The sequence below is a fragment of the Terrapene carolina genome, unplaced genomic scaffold (genome assembly GCF_002925995.2).
Source record: "Terrapene carolina triunguis isolate 2854851 unplaced genomic scaffold, T_m_triunguis-2.0 Scaffold132, whole genome shotgun sequence".
NCBI classification, from domain to species: domain Eukaryota; kingdom Metazoa; phylum Chordata; order Testudines; family Emydidae; genus Terrapene; species Terrapene triunguis.
In genome coordinates this window covers 15,049,092-15,074,205 of record NW_020664483.1, presented here as the reverse complement: position 1 = coordinate 15,074,205, position 25,114 = coordinate 15,049,092, and the positions used below count along the sequence as shown (strand labels likewise).

General features: G+C 42.2%; 1 protein-coding gene across 1 annotated transcript in view; it reads right to left on the bottom strand.

Annotated features, from left to right (window-relative positions):
* Positions 1-24,763, bottom strand: part of ACTR2 (actin related protein 2) — a 30,243-nt gene extending 5,480 nt beyond the window's left edge. The window contains exons 1-4 of the mRNA XM_024205781.3: positions 24,658-24,763; positions 17,923-18,138; positions 6,384-6,456; positions 1,044-1,180 (exon numbers count right to left, since the gene is read on the bottom strand). Of these exons, the coding sequence (XP_024061549.1) occupies positions 1,044-1,180; positions 6,384-6,456; positions 17,923-18,132 (420 nt within the window). The 5' untranslated portion in view covers positions 18,133-18,138; positions 24,658-24,763. The remainder of the gene's footprint in view (positions 1-1,043; positions 1,181-6,383; positions 6,457-17,922; positions 18,139-24,657) is intronic.
* Positions 24,764-25,114: the final 351 nt, after the last annotated feature.

The following is a 25,114-nucleotide window of genomic DNA, read 5'->3' as shown; positions in this document are numbered from 1 at the left end:
ATGAGGCAGAATTTGGGGCAGCACATCCCAAGCCCAGCATTTTGGAAATGGAAGCAATGACCAGGAGGGCCTTGTCTAAAGGGGTCCTCCAAATCTTTGGTTTCTGATTGGCATTGGTTAGGCAGGGAAGGATCAGAGGACAGGAAGCACCACCCACTATCCACACTGCAAAGCAAGCCCCAAGAATGCAAAATATTAGAACTGCTGAGGCCCCCCCCATCCACTCTTTCCAGAACACCACTGGGCAAGGCTCTGGGCTCCTCAGCACAGAAATCCTGGGTTTTAAAGGGAAATTCCCATGCATGCTGCAAGCAGCTGAATTTAAATTTTAAAAAGGGGGATTTAACAAATGAAATATGAACGTTTATGCAGGAATACAGTAGCCCTGGTGGTGTGTTTTGATATTAAATTCAACTCATTCCCACATTTGCCATTTTTAATATACACCGGATAATCAGAGGAGCTTGTGTTTAGGGGTGGGCTGGTGGCTGGGGCTTTTGGAATATGGGAGGCAGTTTGTAATTGTGAAATAATCACTTCAGCTGGGACGTCTCAGCCTAAATAATGAGCAGTGCAATAGACAGACAATTTAAATAGTACTGCTCTTCGGTTTCACAGGTATCACGGCACCGAGATAAATGGGCCAGTTCACACACCGCAGAGCAGCTGTTTAAGGCTGTTTGGAGAGACTAGTACCATCAGTGCACTGACGTACACGGTTTCTAGTTGGAAGGTTCTTCTTGCAACCCATAAGGACTAGAAATGTATTTTTAAAAATGGATTCTGAAGCACCATTCTGCAGTAAGGAATGGATCCCACAGCAAATTCCATACCACGTACAGGGCCCTGCTTTAAGGCATCCTGGGGGAAAGCATACAAGAACAATTTCCCCCCCAGACTGAGAGGAAAGAGGACAGATTTCTCCACTACTAGCAAGCTTTCCACTTTCTAGGCTTCAACTGATTTGAACTTGGATAGAGGCCACATAGCAGCCTATCACTAGGATAGGGACTGTAGCGCCAAGAAATTTTTTTTCAGCTTACCTTGATGAGGTATCTGGTAATATCCCTCCCAGCAATGTCTAGTCGTCTGGTAAGATGAGGAAGAGAGAAACCTTCATAGACTGGGCAAATGTGAGTTACACCATCTCCAGAGTCCACAACAACACCAGTCAATAAGCCTAAGTAAGAACAGTAATATTACATCTAAAGGCAGATACAGAGAATGATATATCACAGTACATTAGGGTCCTCCTAACTGGACCAACCGGGTGGCCAGACTACTGCCTTGATGAAGTAACTGTCCTAATTAAGAGAGACCTTTCCCCTTCTGAGGAAAGTCTGATCACATTTTAAAATAAAATATTGTAGTAAAATTAAGTGCTCCACTTCATTTCAACTATTTGTTTTAAACTTTACTTGGAAAATTCTGTATGAACAGAGATGAACTCCTCCACCCTAATCTTTTAAAAAAAAAATGCTACTAACCCTTCTTAACTGACTGCAGCCCCATCATATGGAATTTTCTCTCATATCCTGACATCCCAATAAATCATGTTCCAATTAAATAGAGAATATTTAAACTGGTTAAATGCTGGTTGGGGCATAAACTCCTGTTTTCTGTATTAATGTGCAAACAGATTAGCCTCATTTTCAAAGATGCTGAACACCTGGAGATCTCATTCATGCCACACGTAATTTACTTTATTTGAATAACTGAGCAGAATTGTGTAATTTTGGGTTGGTTGGTGCTGGAGTGCATGACTTGAGGCTTCTGTAATTTCATATTTTGTAGGACGTAAACAAAAGCCAGTTAAAATTACAGCAGAGCGGACAAACTGGCCATTCTAAGTTTGTTTTTCCCAGGACAGTCTGAGATTAATTTGGGTTTTGAAAGGGGTTTGCCAAACCCTTAGGAAGTCTAATTCCAGTGAGAAGTTGGGGTTTTTTTGGTTTAGTCAAGTTATGAGAAACACATTATTGTGGTAATTTATAATATCCAGAAAGTGAAACGGCCTTGAATTGGTCACGTAAGCAAAATGCAGAAAGCAACTAGTTAGAGTTATAAATAATAAATAAATAAATGGAGATATCCTATCTCCTAGAACTGGAAGGGACCTTGAAAGGTCATCGAGTCCAGCCCCCTGCCTTCACTAGCAGGACCAAGTACTGATTTTTGCCCCAGATCCCTAAGTGACCCCCTCAAGGATTGAACTCACAACCCTAGGTTTAGCAGGCCAATGCTCAAACCCCTGAGCTATCCCTCCCCCTGCGATGAAAAGTAAGGCTCGGTCTATACTTAAAACCTATATCAACATAGCTAAGTAGGTCAGGGATGTGAAAAAACCTACACCCTGACTGACATATTATGCCGACAAACTCTCCAGCGTAGACACTGCTAACTCAACAGAGGAGTGCTTCTGTCAACACAGCTAATGTCATTTGGGGAGATGGTGTTCCTACCTGGCAGAAAAACTCTGTCGGTGTAGACTGCAACTACAGTAGGGGGCTATGCTAGCATAGGCTATGTCTGCGCTACAGAGCTTAAGTAGAATCTTTAGCTTTAACTTTCGTTTCTGATGTGTTACAACAAGCAAATAAATACAAGATTTTTAATCTGACAATACCCCTTTAATGAGGTTTTAAACGGGATTCTGGGTTTTGGAATTTATGACTAGAGGTTGAATTTCATAATTCACTTTAAATAGTGAGTTTTCAAACTATGAATTCTTCATCAGGAATGAGGCTGAAGATATTATACTGATTTGGTTACTTATGGACACATACAATTGTCATAACAGAGCCTCATGTATATTAGTGAATTGGAGTATCTGCCAACTAGTTTATAAATGGAACATTCCTGCAGAGTAATATAAGGCAGAACAATGTTATCACCACAGCAAGGAAAGAACTAGTCAATCACAGGAGACTAACTGTAAAAAGACTGTTGTGGAATGTTTAATTTTGATGGATAAGGATCATCCTTTAAAAAATACAATAGATTACTCCTGGAGGAATTCTGTGCCACTGTGTGCACGCAGAATTCATGTCCCCTGATTATTTCTTTGCTTCCCTTCAGAAAAAATGACTCTCTGATGGGGAAGCAAAGGGAAGCTGCAACAGCGGTCAGGTGCTCCTTCCCAGCAGTGCAGGCTCATCATTTCCGGTGCCCAGAGCAGCTGGCAGAAAGGTAAATCACTGGGAGGGAGGGACGCCCATGCGTGTAGTTGGGGGGAGGTGGGAGAAGTGGAGCAGACATTACCCCCTCAGAGGCAAGGCATGGGGGAGCATGCAGGGTCATGTGCCATTCACACCCTCCCCCCCCCATTTCTGTGAGTGCCGAGCTGCCCAGGGCTTGTTCTGCTCGGACTGCCAGGGGGAGGGGAGTCTCAGTCATTCCCATGCTGTGCCTCCCCGCCCCTGGCACGTTTCCGGCTTGCTCAGCCCCTCTCCCCACAAGCGAGGCCTGGGTGGGGAGTGAAGCAGGTGGGATGGAGCAGCTTCTCTCCTGCCAGGTGCGGGAGGGTGGCTGCTCCGGCTCGCTGACTCTGAAGTCGGACGCTGCCAGTCATCTTCCCTTTCTATGTGTGCTGGACGCTATGCATGGTCACCATCCTGTTTTCCGTACAACGGTAAATGCCCATGGTAGGGCAGGGCAAGGGGGAGACAGGGTGGAGAAGGAAGGGTGATGGGATAGGGCGGGGGAAGAGAAGGGGATAGGGGAATGGGGTAGGGGTATGTGGGAGTGAGGTGAACGAGATGGAGGAGGAGGAGGAGGAGGAGGAGGAGACAGTAGGGGATGGGGCAGGGGCAGAGGGAAATGGCTGCACCTGGACCCCCACCCCACCAAGCCCCACTCCCCAGCACTTAGACCCACCCCCAGCTGAACCCCTCCGACACCCAGACACCCCCTCTCCCCCCGCGGAGCCCCATTCCCCCACACCCAGACCCACATGCTGAGTCCCAACCACCTGGACCCCCCTGCAGCCTTGCACCCCCCAATGAGTCCCTGTGCATCCAGATCCCCCTGGACCCTTCACTGAGCCGCCCACGCCCAGAATGCCCCACAGAGAACCCTCTCACCCCACACTAAGCCCCTCCACACTTGGAGCCTGCTGGGCTGAGCCTGCCCAGCCACCCCTGGTGCACCTGGCGCAGAGGGGCAGGGCCCGGGGGTGTTTCTGGGGCAGGCCCAGCCCTTGCGCTGTGTCAGGGTTGGGTGCTGCCTCACCGCTGAGTCCATGTCCTGGGGGGGAGGGGGAGAAGAGGTAGCAGGGTGATCACCCACCTCTGTGCAGCCAGAGGCCTGTGCTCCCCACTGCCATGCTGGAGCCTCCACATTTATTTACTGACAAATAAAATTTGCAGAATTTTAAAATATCATGCGCAGAATGTTTAATTTTTTGGCGCAGAATTCCCTCAGGCGTAAATAGATATGCAAAATACCAGGTAAAAGCAGTAGCTAGTTTCTGGGGACATAGTTTTAACAGTAGCTACATACATAATGTGGTCAATAACACTTATTCATTTTGAATTTGAAGGCAAACATCCAGTCTGATTGGGTATTACAAAGATCTCTAAAGCAATGACTGAAGTTGCATATCATGTGCACTGCAATTCCTAGGAACACATGACATATTAAAGATATACGAGTATTTTCACTTCTGCTAATAGTGTTCATGGGTATGTGTCACCCAGAATTAACCCTTTGGAAACTGGATACATTAAATACTTAGAAGTCTCACACATCCTGTCCTAAGCATTCATTTTGCTGACAATCTATACATCAAAGCGTTCTAAAGGTTAAAATTATTTTTTAACTTACTATTTACATAGGAATTGTCTCAAAAATCACATGCCATGAAATGCAGGCACATATAGAATTATAGGCTAAATTTCCAAACTCTTTGACATCAGTGAGCATTGCAAATGCTCAGCACCACTGAGAAAGAAATCAGGCCATGACATAGGAGTGTGACTTTAGGCAGTGCCAATAGAGACTCTCAGGCAGTCCTTGAAGTTGAGAGTGGGAAGGAAGTCTGCAGCCCATCCTGCCCTCTGGAGTCCTGTCCAAGAGCCTGAAGTTAGGACAGCAATTTGGGATGCAGGCCCTTGATCGGGAATAGAGAGGCTTATCACCTACCCTGCAGTGGGAATGATGACACTTCCCTCATGCCTAGAAGGAATATAAATTACCAAAAGAAAAATCCCTCCCAGTGAGAATATGTGCACGCCAAATTTCAGCCTGGAAAGAATTTTTATTGTCCAGCTATGAACCCAATAAAAGAGGGGATTTAAGAGAAGTTTGGGCAATATCTTAACTCAAGTGTCATAAATGTGTCAGCTAAATTTTAGTGTCATCTTCTATAAGTTCTGAATTGTTGCAGATGGTTTGTTTTTCCCTTTTCTAAGAACCCACCCCCCTACCCCCCACCGCTGGTACTGAATAAAATTGTTTCAACGGTTTTTCAGCTAGCACTTCGGTTTGTAAATATAACCATGTTCAATTGTTAATATCTTGCGCTTAACATGTAGTGTGGCAGAGCAAATTTATACCATTCTTGACATAAAAGTGGTGATAACAGATGTTATTGCAAAAAGGCTATGCACATTCTACCATTTAAATGTAATTTCACCATGCTTCTAATAAAAGGTGTAAGGAGTCATGTTATCATACACATATGCTTGGAATTAACTCTCTTTCAAGTCCTAGGGTGAAATCCAAGCCCCACTGCAGTCAATAGCAAACACTCATTGGTTTCAACAGGGCCAGGATTTCACCTCCAGTCTCTTAACGCTCAAACTCAAATTATGATTTATTCCAACTTGTCAGAGAAATCTACTTCCTTCTCTTGCCCAAGAAATAAAGCACAGTCATCTTAATGCTTTCACAACTTTTAGGCATCGACTTAAGGCAATGTAATTTTGCTTCCATAAAATGAAATCAAAGTTTAAAGGACTTGTTGGAACCTTTTCTTGAAAACTGAAAACAAGCTAAAGACTTTCTGAAAATAACATTTTAAACGTCTGAGATACAAGGACAGTCTCGTTCTATATTACCAGGTTTTAGCATTTACAAAGAAGAATCCACAGTGTTATTTTTATGGGGAAAGGAGGAATAAGCTATGGACCATCAGAAGTACTACTCATGCCGATGCTCATCAACCCAAAACTCTTGATGAAGATCCAGTCAGCTGGCTCAGTTATGCTACTGGTGAATTGGGACCAAGATCTTTTCTTTATTAATAGCTGGGGCTGTCAATTTTTTGAGTTAATCGCGTGAGTTAACTGCAATTAATCGGCAGCCCTATTAATACCATATTAAGACTTTAGCAAAGTAATGCATTTAGATATTAAATGTGCTAAGTTATAACCTTTACCTACCTTGGGCATACAAAGTAAGAACAGCTTGAATGGCTACATATACTCCAGAAAACTGGTATGTCTCAAACATTACCTGGGGGGGGGGGGAAAACAACAAAAATTAGTGTCCAAATAAGGAGGAAATTCTTTAAAGATTTATAGCAGCTTAAAAGAAAAGTTTACATCTACTGTGATTATTAGGTGATCGAAATAATACATCTTTGCTACCTTTATTGGACAAATATTTAGCAGCATTATGTTGCATGGTGGGGCAACAACTACATGCTTTGATTCTTTGTACCCATCAGTAGCTTCTTGTAATAACTGGATTTTACACAACCATTCCGTTTTTTTATACACTTCAGAAAGTGATTTATTTCACTCCAATAAGCAACACTTAAATTCTTACAAAGCAGTTGCCCATTCATGCAAATGAGAGGAACTATCAGTACGCAGAGTTGCTGTAGCCACATCAGTCCCAGGACATTAGAGAGAAAAGGTGGGGGAGGTAATATCTTTTATTGGACCAACTTCTGTTGGGGAAACACAATTTTTCGAGCTAAAACAGAGCTCTTCTTCAGGTCTGGGAAACGTACTCAATTGTCACAGCTAAATACAAGGTGGAAGAGATTATTTAGCATAAGTAGTTAACATATTTCAAAGGACCAGTCAAGGTGAGATGGCCTGTTAACACACCTCCAGTAAGAGGGGGGAAAGAAAGGGGAGAGAGGCGACTGGGCAGGGCATTGTTAGTGGGTTACAGATTGTAATAAGCCAGAAATCCAGTATCTCTATTCAGTCCATGATTTTTAGTGTCTAGCAAAGTTACCCCTAAGCTCCCAGGCTCGCCTTTTGACAGTGTTGTGCAGGTTTCCTTTGACGAGGAGGACTGATGGGTCAGACAGAGTGATCGCTTTGTGAAAAGTGATTCATTCACAGGTGACGGTATTTTTGTCTTTTATCATTTTCCTGTGTGAGATCATTCAAAAGCATAATGATTGTCTGGTTTCACCCACATAGTTGCTATTGTGGCATTTAGTGCACTGGATGAGGTATACCACATGTAGTGATAGGCATGTGTAGGTCCCACAGATCTTGAAAAAATGGTTACTAATTTTTCCATAACTGTTGTTCGAGATGTGTTGCTCATGTCCATTCTACAACAGGTGTGCGCGCACCACGTGCACTGTTGCTGGAGATTTTCCCCCTCAGTGGTATCCGTCAGGCCGGCTCTAGCACCTTCTGGTGTCATGTGCTTATGCTCTGGCATAAGGGTGCTGCTGGCCCCGCACCATCTCAGTTCTTTCTTGCCAACCAGCTCCAACAGTGGGACAGGAGTGTGTGTTGTGGAATGGACATGAGCAACACATCTTGAAGAACAACAGTTATGGAAAGGTTAGTAAACGTTTTTTCTTCTTCGAGTGCTTGCTTATGTCCATTCCACGTCAGATGACTCACAAGCAGTATCCAAGGAGGTGAGAATCAGCTTGCGGACCTGAGAATAAATGACAGCCCTTTAAGAAAGTGGACTGACATTTCATGAGAGAACACTGATCTGCAGTTCACCTCTGGGTGGGAAGGCCAAAATTGCTGCTAAATGTACCCTGATAGACACGAGGGCTAGACCCTATTGCTTAAGATGGAACAAATAATCCAGAATAGACTGAAGGGAAGACTGAGTCAGAAAGAGGTCTCGTTGAGACACCCATATTGAGAAACACTTCCATTTGGCGAGGCAGGTAACCCTAGTGGGTGGCTTCCTACTACCCAGCAAGACCTGTCGAACTTGTTCCAAACAGGTCTGCTCCTCCAGGTTCAGCCACGTAACATTCATGCAATTAGGTGAAGGGAGCTGAGGTTCGGGTGGAGTAACTTACTTTACTTTTATTTTACTTTCGTGGGCTTGAGAGATCAGGTCCGGGCAGAGTGGGAGCAGAAGTGAGGTTGCTACTGACAGATCTAGCAGCATGCCGAATCAGTGTCGGTTTAGCCACACAGAGCATATAAGAATAACTCTTGCCTTGTCCAGTTTGATTTTCAGAAGGATCTTGTGAACCAGATGAACCGGGGGAATGCATAGAATAGAAGTTCTGTTCAAGGAAACAGGATGACATCTGAGAGGGAGCCTGGGCTGTGCCCTCTCAGTGAGCAAAACTGCTGGCATTTCCTGTTCTGCTTGGTTGCAAAGGAGGTCCACCTGGGGAGACACCCACCTTTGGAAGATAAACCTGGTGACCTCTGGGTGAAGGGACCACTCGTGGTGAGAGGAGAAGGATCTGCTGAGGTGATCCACCAGTGCATTCCAGGGTCCCGGAAGATGGGAAGCCTCAAGGTGGATGGAGTGCTTCATGCAGAAGTCCCATAGACGGACGGCCTCCTGACACAGGGAGGAGGAACGAGCTCCTCCCTACTTGTTGATGTAGAACATGGCCACAGTGTTGTCCATCAGAACTTGCATGACCTTGCCTGTGATCTGGGAAAAGAACACTTGGCAAGCTAAGTGGATCGCTCTGAGCTCCCTGATGTTTATGTGCAGGGAGAGTTCTTCCTGGGACCACAGGCCTTGAGTCCTGAGGCTGTCACGGTGGGCTCCCCAACCTAGGTCTGGCATGTCCAAGGCTAGGGACACTGATGGTTGGGGTGCAACAAAGGGGACTCCCATCGTCACAAACCTTGGATCCTTCCACCAGTCGAGGGAGGTGAGGACCAGGGTTTGAACAGTAAGCACCGAGTAGCCCAAGTAGTATCTGTTCGGAGAATAAACTAAAACTAGCCATGTCTGCAGGAGCCTGCAGTGTAATGTTGCATGCCAGACCATGTATTTGCACGCAGCCATGTGTCCCAGTAGCTTGTGGCAAACCCAGGCTGTCCTGATTGGGTGGACGATGACCTTGCATATCAGGTCCAACATAGTCTGTAATCGGGCCTCCGGAAGAAAGGCTCTGGCTTGGGTCGAGTCGAGCACTGCCCCAACAAATTCTGTTCTCTGAACTGGAATAAGAGTCAATTTTTGCTCATTTACAACTAGGCCCAGCACTCGAAAGGTGGCTTGGAACGGGGCTGATGCTGTTATTTACTCGAGCCTCTGTATGACCCTGGATTACTCAGTCATCACGGTACAGGTAGATCTGAATGCTTTGCTGTCTGAGGAAGGCAGCTACCACCGCCATGCACTTCATGAAAACCCAAGGGACAGTGAACAGGCACAAGGGAAGAGCGGTGAATTGATAATGAGCCTGGTTTACAATAAACCTGAGAATTCTTCTGTGGCCACGGAAGACAGAAATGTGAAAGTAAGTGTTCAAGTCGAGGGCGGTGTACAGTCCCCTGGAGCCAGAGAGAGAATGATGGAGGCCAGGGAGACCATGCATAACCTCAGTTTCTTGAGACATCTGTTGAGACGACGCAGGTCCAAGATCAGACAAAGACCCCCTTTGAGGTTAGGAAATAATGGGAGTAAAACCCCCTCCCTCTCAAGTTTCAAGGTACCTCCTCCACGGCCCCCATCCGTAGGAGGGTCTGCACCTCCTGGGCAAGGAGTTGCTAATGAGAAGGCCTGCTTGGGCCCACCAAAGTACCTATGAGACCCCAACAGGAAGGTTGAGGTGAACGGAAGCAGCTGACGGTGCTTATAACCTCTCCTTTTTCTCTTATAGGGATCCTGTCTCGGAGGCGGAGCCAAGAAGCATGGCAGCTGTTGAGGCTTTAAGTGCTTTCTTGAAGTAGATGAAGCATAGAGGCCTAGGATCCTGAGGGTAGACTTTGAATCCTTCAGGCTACATAGTCTTGTGTCCATCTGCTCTGAAAATAGTGAGGAGCCTTCAAAATGGAGGTCCATTGGATAGACTGGACCTCCTGAGGGAGTCCCGAAGACTGAAGCCAAGAGCATCATCTCATGGTGACAGAGGAGGCCTTTGTCCTGGCCACCTCATCTGCTGTGTCCAGTGCCGCTTGGAGAGGTGCTCTGGCAACATTCTCTCTCTCTTCTAAGAGGGCTGAGAATTCCTGCCTTCAGTCTTGGGGCCTGAAGTCCTTAAATTTGGACAGGGAGTCCCACAAATTGTAGTAAGGCTTGCTGGTTTGAGATATGTAGTTGTAGACCACCTGTCGACTAAACTTTCCTCCCAAACAGATCAAGTTTCTGTGTGTCCTTCTGTTTCAGGGTAGCACTCAACTGCCATCTGTCCCTTTCGTTAGCCATCAATATAACAAGTGGCCCAGAGTGGGGTCAGAGTACAGATACTCATACCCATGGCTGGCACATAATATTTGTTCTCTGCCCTCTTCAAAGTGGGGGAGTGGGGGGGGGGGCAGAGAAGATGAAGTCTGCCACAAGACTCTGACTGGACCCATCACTGCCTCATTAATGGGTAAGGTCACTTTAGATGAAGCTGCGGCAGCCAGAATGTCAATAAGGCTGTGAGGTGATTCTTTGAGCTCCTCAATCTCAAGCCCCAAGTTAGCTGCTATCCGCTTCAGAAGCTCCTGATGAAGCTTAAAGTCATCTTGGGGAAGTGAGCTGCTCGGCCCGGAGATGGCCTCATCTGGGGAGGAAAAGGAAGAGGCCTGTACTGGAGGAGAGATTTCTTCCTATTCTTCAGCCTGAATAACCTCCATAAGAGCCACGTGCTGTAAATCAGTACTGGGGTTGGTACTGGAATTGTGGTCTGGTGCTGGTTGTGGAGGAGTGGGAGTCCGCCTCTCAGAAGTAACTGAGTAGAAACGGTGGGAAGGTGGACCTGGTACTGGGGGAAAACACCAAGGATTCCAGAATGGCCACTGTTCTCGCAGATACCAGCGGGGGGAGGAGGCCCATACCGAGGTCTGGCAGCATGTACAACGGGGGGCCCTTAGGTTGAACACAGGGCTCCGCATCGGACTCAGATTAAGAATCCTCTCTAGGCGTCCATGGGAAACGGTACCTCTCGCTGCCTCCAATCGGTACTGAGGATCCGGTGACTGGTGGTGGGCTGAGGATGACCTCACAGAGGACAGAAGAGTGGGTTTGCCTCTAGAAGGAGCCGGAGGGCCTAGTGCAAGGAAGGAGTTTGGAGCACCATGCTCTCTTTTGCTAGAGGACGACGAAGCTGGTGGCTGACCTAATGGGGTCAGAGGGACTGGGAGCACCCAACGTGGAATGGACATGAGCAAGCACTCACCTGAGGGCAGGGCAGTAGAGTTCAAACTGATGACAGAGTGGCTAGAACAGGCATTGTGGGACACTTCTGGAGGCCGATCAGAGTGCATTAACAAACCAGGGTGTCCACACTGGCACCGCGGCGCTCCAGCGGGGGAGCATCAAACGTTATTCCACTCGCCGAGGTGGAGTACCAGGAGCGCTCTAGCCGCGGAGTCAGAGCGCTCTACGTGCCTTGCCAGTGTGGACGGTCGTGAGTTAGAGCGCATTAAAGCAGCCCAGTGCGCTCTAACTCGCAAGTGTAGCCATGCCCTAAGTTAATAAAGACATTCCACATTAATTTAATGGGGTGGGGGAGGGGAGGGAGAAAGAGGAGGGTTTAATGCTTGTAAATAAAACCCACACACCACTTTTTCCGTAAACTGCACTGTTTTTCAAAACAAACAAAAAACAACTACACCTAATTGAGGAGTGGGAGGCAGCCATGTACACCTCTACCCTGATATAACGCTGTCCTCGGGAGCCAAAAAAATCTTACCGTATTATAGGTGAAACCGCATTATATCAAACTTGCTTTGATCCACTGGAGTGTGCAGCCCCCCCCGGAGCACTGCTTTACCGCGTTATATCCGAATTCGTGTTATATCAGGTCACGTTATATCAGGCTAGAGATGTACTTCATAACTGCAATTTGACTTTAGAATGAAGTTAGAGAGACAAGGTGGGTGAGGTAATATCTTTAATTAGACCAACTTCTGTTGGTAAAAGATAAGCTTTTGAGCTTACATGGAACTCTTCTTCAGGGCATGGAACGTACTGTTTGTTAAAGGTGTACATTCCTGTCACTTTCTGAAGCTCGACTAACTTTTTTTCTGTTGCCAAGGTCTATTTGACTCATTCCTTCAACTGTTCTATTGTGCAATACACAGAAATAAAACATAGGGCTGAAATGTAAGGAATAGGGCCAGCCCCTTACAATAAATCTATACACAGCACCAATTGTGGGCATCGGAGTCAGTATCACAAGCTATTTTATACAGCTCTGCCTTCCTGTTCCCTGTTCTTGGTGAAGATAGAATGGACTACAGTGTGCCCAACTCATGATTTTATCATCAGTCTCTCAATATTTGGTGTTTTTCTTAAAGCACCAGCTGCTGGAATGAAGAGATTGCATAAGATTCTCAAGTTTCATTATAAAAAAAAAAAAAAAAAAAAAAAAAAAAAAAAAAAAAAAGTGTATGGTTGTGAAGAAAATTTTGAAAATGTAAGCAAATGTATCCTAAAGCCTGAGAAACCAGATAGCAAATAAAAAGAACCCCAAAATTACTATTTAAAAATAATAATGTAAATTTCTGAGGCCTTGCTAAGAATTCTTAAATTATAACATTTTAAGAAAAATGTATACTGCATATAATACAAAGTAAAGGTAACTTTTCTTTCAAAACACATTAACATCCGGCTGCTATAGGCAAGTATAAATGACACAGACTTCCTGGATTTAAAAAAGCAATTTGTTAAAGTCAGCCACAGTTGAAATGGTACGGCTAAATAACCACAATATTTAATTATACCTTGCAAACGTGTATCGTTCTAAGAAACAGCACTCATCAAAACTTACACAAGTTAAATATCAGAAAGAGTTCTTATCCTGTGCTCTAGCTCTCCTTAACCATTAAAATACAATTACATAGTTTATTGCTAATTTGCCTTTAGCTTATAATTTTAAATACAATTTGACTATTTAAAGAAACAGACTCCACAGACTGTAGGACAGTGCTTCACAGAGTAGTTCTTTGACAAGTTTACAGCGAAGGCAAGAAAGGCTGAGTGAACAAAACACGCAGTTTATTACAGCCATGAGTCACAAGTGATTGACCACTTCCCCTTGTCTCAATATGCTTTTACCAGAGCAGAAAAAACTGATAAGAATTCAGTAGCTTTTAGCATTACAGACTGGTTAAACCAGAAATGCTCTGACAGCTGACTATTTAAAACAAACAGCTCCAAGAAAAGATGACATTTCACTTCTCTTAAAATATCTAAATGAATCAAGCACTGACTTTTTCCAACTTCTCCTTGGCACTGTTTCAAAAAGTCTGCTGTTAACATTGCTCGATTTAAAACACTGGCCAGTTTCACAAATTTGTTCCTTGGCAGGTTAAGACCTACAATCATATTTCACAGCTTTTTTGCTGAAGAATTGGGCATACTTTTAGTGATCTGCAAAATATGTCTAAATGTTTTAAAACAAGTTTGAAATTAAGGGGGCCTTCTTTTTGAAAGTGTATTTTCTTTCCCCTGCCCCCACCACTCTCTGGCATACAGTAGAACCTCAGAGTTATGAATACCAGAGTTACGAACTGGCCAATGAACCGCACACCTCAAGTGGAACCAGAAGCACACAATCAGGAAGCAGCAGAGACAAGGGGGGAGGGCGGAGGAAGCAGACACAGTACAGTACTGTATTAAACGTAAACTACTAAAAAAATAAAAAGCAGCATTTTTCTTCTGCATAGTGGAATGTTTCAAAGCTGTATTAAGTCAATGTTCAGTTGTAAACTTTTGAAAGAACAACCGTAATGTTTTGTTCAGAGTTACGAACAACCTCCATTCTCGAGGTGTTCGTAACTCTGAGGTTCTACTCTATAAGCCTTCAGATTTCTCCTGTATAAAGTACTGTACCATGTTTTCTCCTCCTTCTATTAAGTCTCTAACATTAACAACCCCTCTACAGACTCTACTGAACTCCCATTTGACCTCTCTTCCCAGATTTTACTTTCTCAATTTTCAAAAGGCATAAATGGCAGCTAGGTGCTTAACTGCCATTTGTGCTTTTGAAAATCTCCCCCCAGACCATACTACTGCTGTTCTATTGTATATGAGAGTAAAAGATTCCATGAGTTACAGACCCCATTTAACAACAACAACAAAAAACCACTCAAAAACCCCCCAGAACAACTCAACACACATCCCTCACAGGGTCAACACTACAAAGAAAGGAACTGAGGAAAATTTACTTTTACTGGCCTCATTTTTTTTTTTTTTTTTACAGTAACTAGGCTAATTCTGCAATGTGATAACGCTGTGACACTTAGTTGGATTTTAAAAATAAATTAATACCAGCATATTTAGGAATGGCTGCAGAGATCTTGACAGATTAAAAATTGACTATCCAAAGCCTGCTAACCCAAGCACACTGCAAAAAATACTGGAAAGACCAGCATACATTTTTCCAAAACACTTGCGTGAGCGTGATAGATAGGAAGACAGAAGTCAACGAGTACGAAATGTACAAAGATCAGGCTGTGGAGCACCTTGCTGTAGGGTTCTTAAAAAAACTGACTAAGTGACATGGAAGACAGTTTGGTAGAATACCTACTCACCTTGCACATTCAGGTATGTGCAAGATACTACAAATTAGGGGTAAGGTTCTGTAGTTGCCATGATCTAATGTGCACAAACACAGCAGTTTAGTAAGTTACAAGGCAGAAATAGTGTTCTACCTCAAAAGGGAGCGTGGGAAAGAACAGCAAGCAAAACAAGAAACTATCTGAGCTTCTAGACCTCAACTGACATAGAATTACTGCTGTTCCCAATCTGTATGAATTCTATTGCTCATAAAATGAACCAAAATTGTAATGCAAGAAAGGTATGTAACAACTTCTATCTGCCCATAACCAGAATATGCATACAGGATTAGTTACTGCGTTCGCACGTTCCACTATATTCCTGATATTACTGGAAAGATATACTTTTTGCATTAAACACATAAGGTTTCTGTTTTTAGCTATGCTTATTTCAGACATTTTAAACTTATTTTGTTTGACATCTATAATTGCAGTCTCGCCACATGAATGGCACACACCACATTTGACAAATCTGATGGCCAAATAGCGACAAGAATATTCTTCTCAAAATAAATCTTTGCTTCTATTAAAGTTATTGTTTTGTTGCCAGTCCAATGTCTTTCTCCAAGAATGGCAGGAGCCCAACAATAAAGCATTGGAAGCTAGAAAAAGAGAATGATCCAGAATACTAAACAATGGAGTTGTATGGGGTGACAATGCCAGAGAATGCTTCTACGACCACCACAGAAAGGTAGACAATTGGGCTGTTCCTGAGGGGGGATGTTACAGGTGTGAGAATTTAATGGATACGCAGAGGTTGAGACAAAAGTTACACCAAGACACTTATAAAACTAGTTACACTGAAGAGCGAAGCTGAAATTGTCTCTCTTTAGGTATGTTCTGAAACAAACCGCAGCAGCGCTTTAGCGTTGCCAGTGTAGACTAGCCCTAACAAAAGCCAGGCAGACTAAAATAACTGTTAGGATTTATCAGGATAAATTAAGTACACAAGGTCAAAATGACTTTTCATAAAAACTAATTTCAATTAATCATTTCTTTAAGAAGCAATTTGTTGCATTGCACCAAGGATTTCATGATAAATATACCAGAATTATTACAGCTTCGTTACATATTATGAAACTCTTAACTCAAGTCTTTCATCTGATCTTGGATTGACCTCTCATTCTAGCTTCAAAAATAGAAAAAAATTGGATAAAGTTTTGATTCTTTTCTATAACATTATCTTTTAAAACTAGAAAGTTTTAATTTTATCATACTGTGATCCAGTACAAAAGCGGAGGCATTAAAAGAACTAACGTTTTTACTTCACTCAAAAAACTATAAAGGTTTTTATATAAAAAAGATGGAATGAATCATAAAAAAAAAAAAAAATCTTAATTCCCTTGCTCATATTTAAGGTTTACATTCTCTGAATTGGCGTAATAAAGTACTGGAATTTCCCCTCCAATGAATTCTATGAAACAATAGACTATAGAAAACACACTTCAGAAGTTATGGTGAGCTTGAACAAGATAATTTTGTACTAGAATAATCACAAGAGAGTCTTTGGATAAGTTAGAAAAACAAAAAACAACCACACCTTGATAGATTTCTGAATGGCCGAGAAACCTGATGGGGAAATTCAATCATTCATGCCACGAAGGCAGCCATATATTTGTTAGAACTGTTCAGTCTGTCTATTGTACCATATTAGTCAGTCAGTCATGAATGTACCTGATAAGGCAGACATTATTAGCTAACGTTGCTTTACATAGCATTATGAGATGACATCATCTAATGCTAATGAGCTCACTCCCCACCGAAACCTCTAGTTTCATATCCGTTAACACTAATGTTCTACAGAGTCTTTGAAAGTTTTCAGTTAAAATATCACCTTTTTAATAATCAATTTATTCCTGCAGCAAAGTCTCTGAAAGAAGAGGTTATTACCGAGGTATTCTCTGCCACATTTGAAACTATACTGAATATTTAAATTAACAGAGGTCTATGATGCTGGAGTAATAAAGTGACAGAAAGTCAACACATTTTATGTTGTTCTCACATTACTACCTTTTCAAAACTGTGTAGACATCTGGCTTCAGGCTGGAGGCCAGGCTCTAGGATCCTGCGAGGTGGGAGGTCCCAGACCTCAGGCTGCAGCGAGAGCTGGATCGTCTACACCATCTATACCACAATTAAATGGCCGCACACCTCAAGCCCAAGTCAGCTGGTACAGACCAACTATGGTGTTTAATTGCAGTGCAGACATACCCTCTAAGACCTCACCCACTGTAAGCACCCAACAGCTAGTTGCAGGACCTCCATCCTAGAAAGGCTGTCACTAAATAGTCCCCAGAACCTATCACAGATTTGGAGGGCAGGGGGGATTTGCTGGCAAAAATCAACTCTTTCTTAGTATGTCCCAGATGCCTACAGCAACACTATGCACTCTGATTGGTAAACCACTCCTTGCTTCCAAGCCACCAACTTAATTTCCCTTGTAAACTCTGCTAATCTCCCAGTTGGAGTCAAATTCATTTAGGGCTTGATCCTGAGAAGTGCCGAGAACGCTGGCTCTAATCCACTATCCAGTAGTCAATGGGACTGTTCACATGCTTAAAGAGAAGCATGAACTTTAGTGCTTTGCTTGATTTGGTCTACTCAGAATACTGCAGGATTAAGTCATTGAGAAAGGGAGGTGAAGGAAGATTAATTGGGTTTTGGAAGACCTTTCCTATGTATTGGCCATCAGTTCATCTTATTGTGTCAATGGGGATGGGATATGCAGGAATACTTGAACTTCAGTGCCTGAATCAGTGGTTTCCCGGTACAGAAGCTTGCATGGGACTGCTAGTCTGTTTAGACTTTAGGACTAAGTAGGCTTGTTTGCCCTTGAATAAACTAGGAAGGTGACTATTCTAGGCTGTGAACAATTCTCTGCGAGGAAGAATGTTGCCTTGAGGGGTTATCTTACATTTTAAAAAAGCAGTGACCTCTTAGACAAAATTTAGTGCCTGCCATCATCAATTCCTGCTCCCCACAAATAGGTTTTCCTTATTCAAGTCAAGAAACATACCTCTACAATCTTCTCCCTGTTTTTTGTTGGATTCATGGGAGGCTCTGTGAGTAGTATTTTACAGTTTTTCGTGTCGATGTTAAGTTTTTCTGGTCCAAATGTGTAGTCCCAGAGGTGCTTCATATCATCCCAGTTCCGGACTATGCCATTCTCCATTGGGTAGTTAACTTCCAGCATTGAGCGTAATTCACTTGCTTCATCACCAACCATAAGATCCTATAAAGTTACAGTAATGAAGTTTGTATGTCAGTTTGCAAGAATTTTCATTATTCTTTAGCAGTTTTTGATGTTAAGAATAAAAGATATTCCAACTTGCATCTGATTATATGTACTTAATGGCCCATGCCCTGAAATTAGTTTTTATATATAAAAAGTAGGCTTTACTGCACAAAATATTTAATCTGGCTGAGACCCATACTAGATCTTTTAAGACAATCCATATTTGGAAGACTTCATAACCTTAAACCAAACTTACCTTAGTAAGAAGCTACCCTGCACTTTGTCACGGTGGAACAGTAAAGAAACCTTAGTACACCTCTACCCCGATATAACGCTGTCCTCGGGAGCCAAAAAATCTTACCGCGTTATAGGTGAAACTGCGTTATATTGAACTTGCTTTGATCCGCCCCCCCTGGAGCACTGCATTACCGCGTTATATCCGAATTCGTGTTATATCGGGTCGTGTTATATCGGGGTAGAGGTGTATGTATAAACTTTTATTCATTGAAATCTCCAAAATTACTTCATCAAATACTCACTTGAATAGGTTGAGATGTGAAAAAGCACATAAAAGATAGTAGGTGGGGTTGGCAGAAAAATTTTCCATGCATGCTGCAAGTTTCTGTGCACATTCCCAAAACAGGAAAATGAGAGCTGCATAAGCATACAGAACAAGTAGCAAAAGAAAATAAGGGACTGGAAGTACCACACTAAACATTAAAATAAAAAGTGGTTTAACTAAACCTATGCCAGTAAAGTTTTAAGAGGGTAGACAGATAACGGATATAAATCCCATTTATTCTGCATCAAAAAACAAAACAAAAAAACCTACCCCAGTATGATATTTTATACAAAATACACATATTACCCAGTTGTGATTCATATAGTCCATTTCTAAATTGGTTATATAAGAAAACCCTTTCCTTTTCCACGGGTATTTCCTGAGGCAAGTGGGTACAATAAAATGTTACCTTTGCTTCCCACTACAGCCCATCTTCTTCCAGAGGAGCCTTAATGCCTGATTTACCACCATATTTAAATAAATGAATTAAAATATATCCTCTTTTTAAAGATTGGATTTCTACAATCTAGCAAAATAATAAGTGTTTCCATTATTATAATATTTAAGTACAATGAAATGGTTGCTTTTGACCAAATAGTCTACTGCAGAGTTTACAACCCAATCACTGTGCCACTGAGAGGTGAAGGTGACTCAGATTCTCTGTTTAAGCTAAGAAACAAGAAAAAGACATAATGAAAAGCAAACTGGAACTTTTAAATTATTTTTAGTTTTCATAATCTAAGAAGTTACTAGTAACTGGTAAAGAAATAATTTTATTACATGATTTTTAATTTGAGTCCCCTAATCAGTTTTCTTAGTTTTATAAAACAGTTTTCATAGAATGGACTATTTATGTAAAAATTATAAACCTAAATCCCTAAACTTTAGGAAGATCATAATTTGCTAAACTCACTCCAACAAAAATACCACTAAGTAACCATGTGACAACATCAGTACTATCACAACAAATTCATAAAATTCTGATTTTATTTAACAAATCGCTAGTTAAAGAAGAAACATCTGAAATCTGTTCTGTGGATGGTGTATACCTCAGAACAGGACAAGGTCAAGGAAAAGCCATGATCTTTTCCTATTTTCATTATTTTATTATGTTAGATAAAGCATTTTCTAATGTTAACATTAAATTCATGTTGATCTTATAGAAAAATGAATTATTCTTGCATCTGCACATAACTACAGGTCATGTCACAATCAGAAGCAATATACAAGATTCTTATGGAATTAGTTGCTACTAAATCAAAGCAATGAACAAAGTTGAAAATAAGTAATCAAATGTAAAATGTGGGACAAGACAAAACATTAAAAAGCATCAAAATAATGCAACAGCTACTACGTCCCATAAAGCAAAAAAATGGAAAACAAACAGTACAGGGGCACCTCACTTACCATCTTTTTGTTATTCTACTTCAACAGGTCAAGAAAGGTGAAGAAAGAAGGTAGAAGCAAGAGAGTCAGAAAAGGCCTAAAGGAAATCCTCATTCAAATTATTTTAAGTACACAATACATGCATCTCTTTTCTGCTTTATATGTATTGCTGCTAGTGTTCTGAATTAGTGTAGTTAGGGCCAAGCTAACACTGTCAACGACATTGCTGTTCTTCTCAGAAGCCATTTCTGTCTCGATTAACTTGTTTCCATTAGTTTAGTGGTGGACATCTCATTTTTATTCACAATATGCTATTGATATACTAGTGTCTTTGCATCTTTTCTGAGAAGCAAGATCTTTTATATGCTGATATCCCATTAAAATGGAATTTTATCCAATGCGAGTGGTAGATCTGGAGTAGACCAATTGTGTGGCGGATTTGGAAGTAACTAATGCCAGCATATTGCTACCTCGATCCCGGTTTTCCTCCACCTCTTTTTTCCCATAAAATATTCATCCTTCGAACCCTTAGAGTTGAATTTTTATAACAGTTATAAAAATATTAAGCTAAAATACAAACTTGTGAGTTCCTTTGTAGTTCCGAATTATGGAATAGCTACATAACTAAATGGAATCAAATCGATAAAGTGCATAAACTGAAATGTTGTTTGTTTATTTATTCATTCTAACTGAATTAAGTGCTCATGAAGTGATACAGCAATAGCAGTGACCTTAAAAGGGTACAGTGCAGGCAGATTTGTGCACACTTCCCTACACAGCTCAGCATCTCAGTTCTGCCATGCAGTACCCTGCTGTGCTGGAGTGGGGCTAGGAGAATTAACAGCCATTGTGCTACACTGCAAGATACGTACTTTTGTGGACAAGCAGGGACTAGGATGCCATTTTCACTTGTGACCCAATCCAAGATCAAAACCCAGGTCTCCTCAGTCACCAACTCTTCCAATAGCATATTAATAAGAAAAATATCAGCTTCAGAAAGGTGTGTTTACTTGCTCTATTTACACATGACAATAACATCAGGGCAAGTACTCTGCACAGGCAGCTGCCAGAAAATCCACATCCAGTAGCAGGAGGAACACAGGGTGAATGCTGACTATGGGTATGTCTACACTACCTGCTGGATCAGCGGGCAGCAATCGATCCAGTGGGGATCGATTTATCGCATCTAGTCTAGACGTGATAATCGACCCTCAAGTGCTCTCCTGTCGACTCCTGTACTCCACCGCCGCGAGAGGCGCAGGCAGAGTTGATGGGGGAGTGGCAGCAGTCAACTCACCGCAGTGAAGACACCACGGTAAGTCGATCTAAGTATGTCGACTTCAGCTACGTTATTCACGTAGCTGAAGTTGCGTAACTTAGATCGATTCCCCACCCCAATGCAGACCAGGCCTATATTCTCCACCCACTCAAAACCTACAGACACCCCACTCTATGGATTTCTGAGATAGAAACTGAGGAAGAAAATTGTGGGGCATGGACTAGGAATAAAAATGGGGTAAAGTGCATAGTTGAGCCTGTTCTACTCCAAGGAAGTATCCCTAAAGATTCTAATTAGTTTTCAAATGAATCCATCAAAATCTCTTTTAAAACCAGTTGGAAGTGCAGCGTAGTTTAGGCTCCTTAAACCAACCATTATTACCAAACCAGTTTCAAAAACTGCTGAAGGTAGTTTAGAAGCTGGTTCAGTAAAACTGGTTCAAGCTGCCAGGAGCCTGGTTTGCACTACAGCTTCAAGCAGTTTTAAAATCAGTTTAGCTCAACCGGTTTTAAAACTGGTTGGAATTTTGGGGGAAAACTGTTCCAGTGAAAACCACACCTTTGCATGCATACACCTGTGATGTGGCTGTGTCTCCTTATGTCCTCATTTGCTCTCCTGACAGGAATAATGGGCAAGGGCTGCTTTTATAAAACCCTGTTTTAGGGCTCATTTCACTCAGTTCCTGAATTTGGCTAGTTTTTCTGAATATTTTTAAAGAGCTAAACTGATGATGTTCTTGTCAATTTCCTTTGCTCAAGAGTCTTCTGAATGAGCCACAATGCTCTTTAATGTGTAGCTGGAATTGATCCATTCACATTTTAGTATAATTTATCTGCCAAAAATATCTTTTTAGGAAAGCAGCAAAAATGTCATGATATCCAGAGGCAAAAAAATGGTCTTCAGACAGTTTCACTGTGCTGTCTTACTAATTTATCCTACATATGCACCAGGAAAGAAGATCCAAGACAGATCTGTAGGATGGTTGTTTGCTTCTCCCGACCTGTTTTTGGTTTTTTTGGCCTTGTTTTACAGCAACTACAATAAAGTAGACAGGTGCTGTAAAGTAGTTACAAAATAAATCAGGAGTCCAAGTCCCATTCTTCATTAAAATATCCTTGAGTGATTCCATCTTTAGAATGGGAGACATGATACAAGGGGTTAGATGCAAAAAGCATCAATACATCAGATATGACACTCCTCTCCACCCCATTCCAGAGCCTCAACTCATACGAAACCAAATACTCAGATGATCAAAGGCCATCCTAAACTGGGCTAGCAGCACTGACCAAGTCAGGGCTTGAAAAATGTATCAGACCCATTACTCATAACACTAAAGCTTCTAGCTTAAGGTAGAAATAAAGGAGAAAGAAGATGGGTCCATATCAGCAATCTCCAGGGGAAATTCCTTGGTGAGACATTTCTAACCACTGTGTAGGGTGAGGGGATTTCTGCCAGGATTGTACTTGGACTCTGCTTGGGGAATCTAGCTTTCACTTCAGCTTCTGGCAAGTAGATGTCTGAAAAATGTGAACCTTCAATTGCCTCCTTCAAGCTTCTAGAAATGAGAAGCGCTCTCTTTCTCCCTCTATGTCCTCCCAGCTACTGTGAAGGTGAAAAGTCCTCTACTACCCAACCTCCTGGCTGCTGAGGGATGTAGGGGAAGAAATGAAAGATCTCTGCTACTTTACACCTTTCCGGTCTAGACTTTTACTTTGCATTTTTTGTCATTCTTCCCTTCGAATAATTCTAATGCCACCTTCTACTAATGCTCATACTTTCCCCTAAGCACCAGCAGGAAACTGTTTCAGTGCTGCCTATAGGATTCCACATATCAAGAGTGAAACTGACCAGAGTTCTGTTGATTTCACTCTGCTTTGTGAGGCAGCAGCAGCAAAGACACAAACTTTATCTGCACACTCAGGAAGTCAGCCCTGCATCTACTTAAATCTGAAATAGTATCTTTGCAGTCAGAAGGGTTAGAAACATAGGCCCCCACATGCCTCAAGGAAGGTTTTCAACTTAATGCTAGTGATTAGATTTTTTTCAAACCTGGAATATTACAATATTTTTAGACTGTAAGCTCCTCAGAGCAGGGATTGTTTCTCTATTCTGTGGAAAGCTCTACGTCTACCATCAGTACTTAAAACATAATGAAAAATAAATACAAGCAAAGTTAGGCATCTCATACAAGTTCACAGATGGTTTTGCTTACAACTAATTGTATACTGAACAGTAAAAATTATAGGCTATAGCCATTAACTCATCATTGTCTCAGGATCTTGCACTAAGACTGGACAGCAAGTATCAGTCATCTGATCAGCTGCTGCCTCATTTCCCCAAATCCCTTTTCAAGATCTAAGAGCCCCAGCCCCCTATGCACACTGGCTCCCTGACAGTCAGCTTCCAGTAACATTCAACTACCCTTCTGCTCACCACATGCCCCGAAGGGGTGCAGCTGCTAAAGCTCATTACTTGAGCAGTGAATCACAGGAAAGACTGCTAGAGGGGGCATGATAAAAGAAGGAGAAAGTACTTTTATGTATTACAGTAGAACCTCAGAGTTACAAGCACCTTGTTAATGGAGGTTGTTCATAACTCTGAAATGTTCGAAACTCTGAACAAAACGTTACAGTTGTTCTTTCAAAAATTGACAACTGAACATTGACTTAATACAGCTTTGAAACTTTAATATGCAGGAGAAAAATGCTGCTTTTACCCATCTTAATTTAAACGAAACAAGCACAGAAACTGTTTCCTTACCCTTTTTTTTTTTTTTTTTTAAGTAGTTTACATTTGCAGGGGCTCTCAAACTTCATTGCACCGTGAGCCCCTTCTGACAATAAAAATTACTACATGACCCCAGGAGAGGGGAGCAAAGCCTGAACCCACCTGAGCCCTGCTACCCTGGGTGGGCCAAAGCCCGAACCCCACTGCCCCGGGTTGGAGGACCAAAGCTGCTGCCCAGGGCTGAAGTCCTCAGGCTTTGGCTTTGGCCCTAGGAGGTCGGGCTCGGGCTTCTGCCTCGGGCCCCAGCAAATCTAAGCCAGCCCCAGCGACCCCATTAAAATGGGGTTGCAACCTACTTTGGGGTCCTGACCCACAGTTTGAGAACCGCTGGTGCAGAATGTTTGCTTTGTCTCTGCGGCCTGATTGCATACTTCCAGTTCCAAATGAGGTGTGTGGTTGACTGATCAGTTTGTAACTCTGGTGTTTTTAACTCTGAGGTTCTACTGTATACAATTGAAAGACTACTCTGAATGCTTTAATCTGTTATAGGAAAAAACATTACCTTGATTTCAATGTTTCCCACTTTGGCAGTTGATCTTATAATTGGTCTTCCAACCAAAGCTGGAAAGATGTGTTCCGGAAAATTTGAGCCTGCATACCCACATTTCACAAACTGAAAAGAAAAAAGTGGAATAATTTGATTAGTTAATATATGCATCACATTTGTTTATTACTATTAAAAACATTTTAGTCTTTAGGGGGAAATTTTCAAATGCAGGTAAGGAATTTAAGAAAATAAGTCATATTGTATTAATTTAGATGTAATAAAGGGGCCAAAAGAGTTCAAGGTGTTAACGTGATCCTGACTGTCCAACATTAAAACAGTTTTAAACAAGGTTTGAGGTTTGGAATACAGTGACCTCAGCTGTTTTCCATGGCAAACAGATCATTAAAAATCCTTTTATTAAAGATACAGAGAAGAAGGAAAAACAGTAAAAGCATTTGAAATGTAAAATATT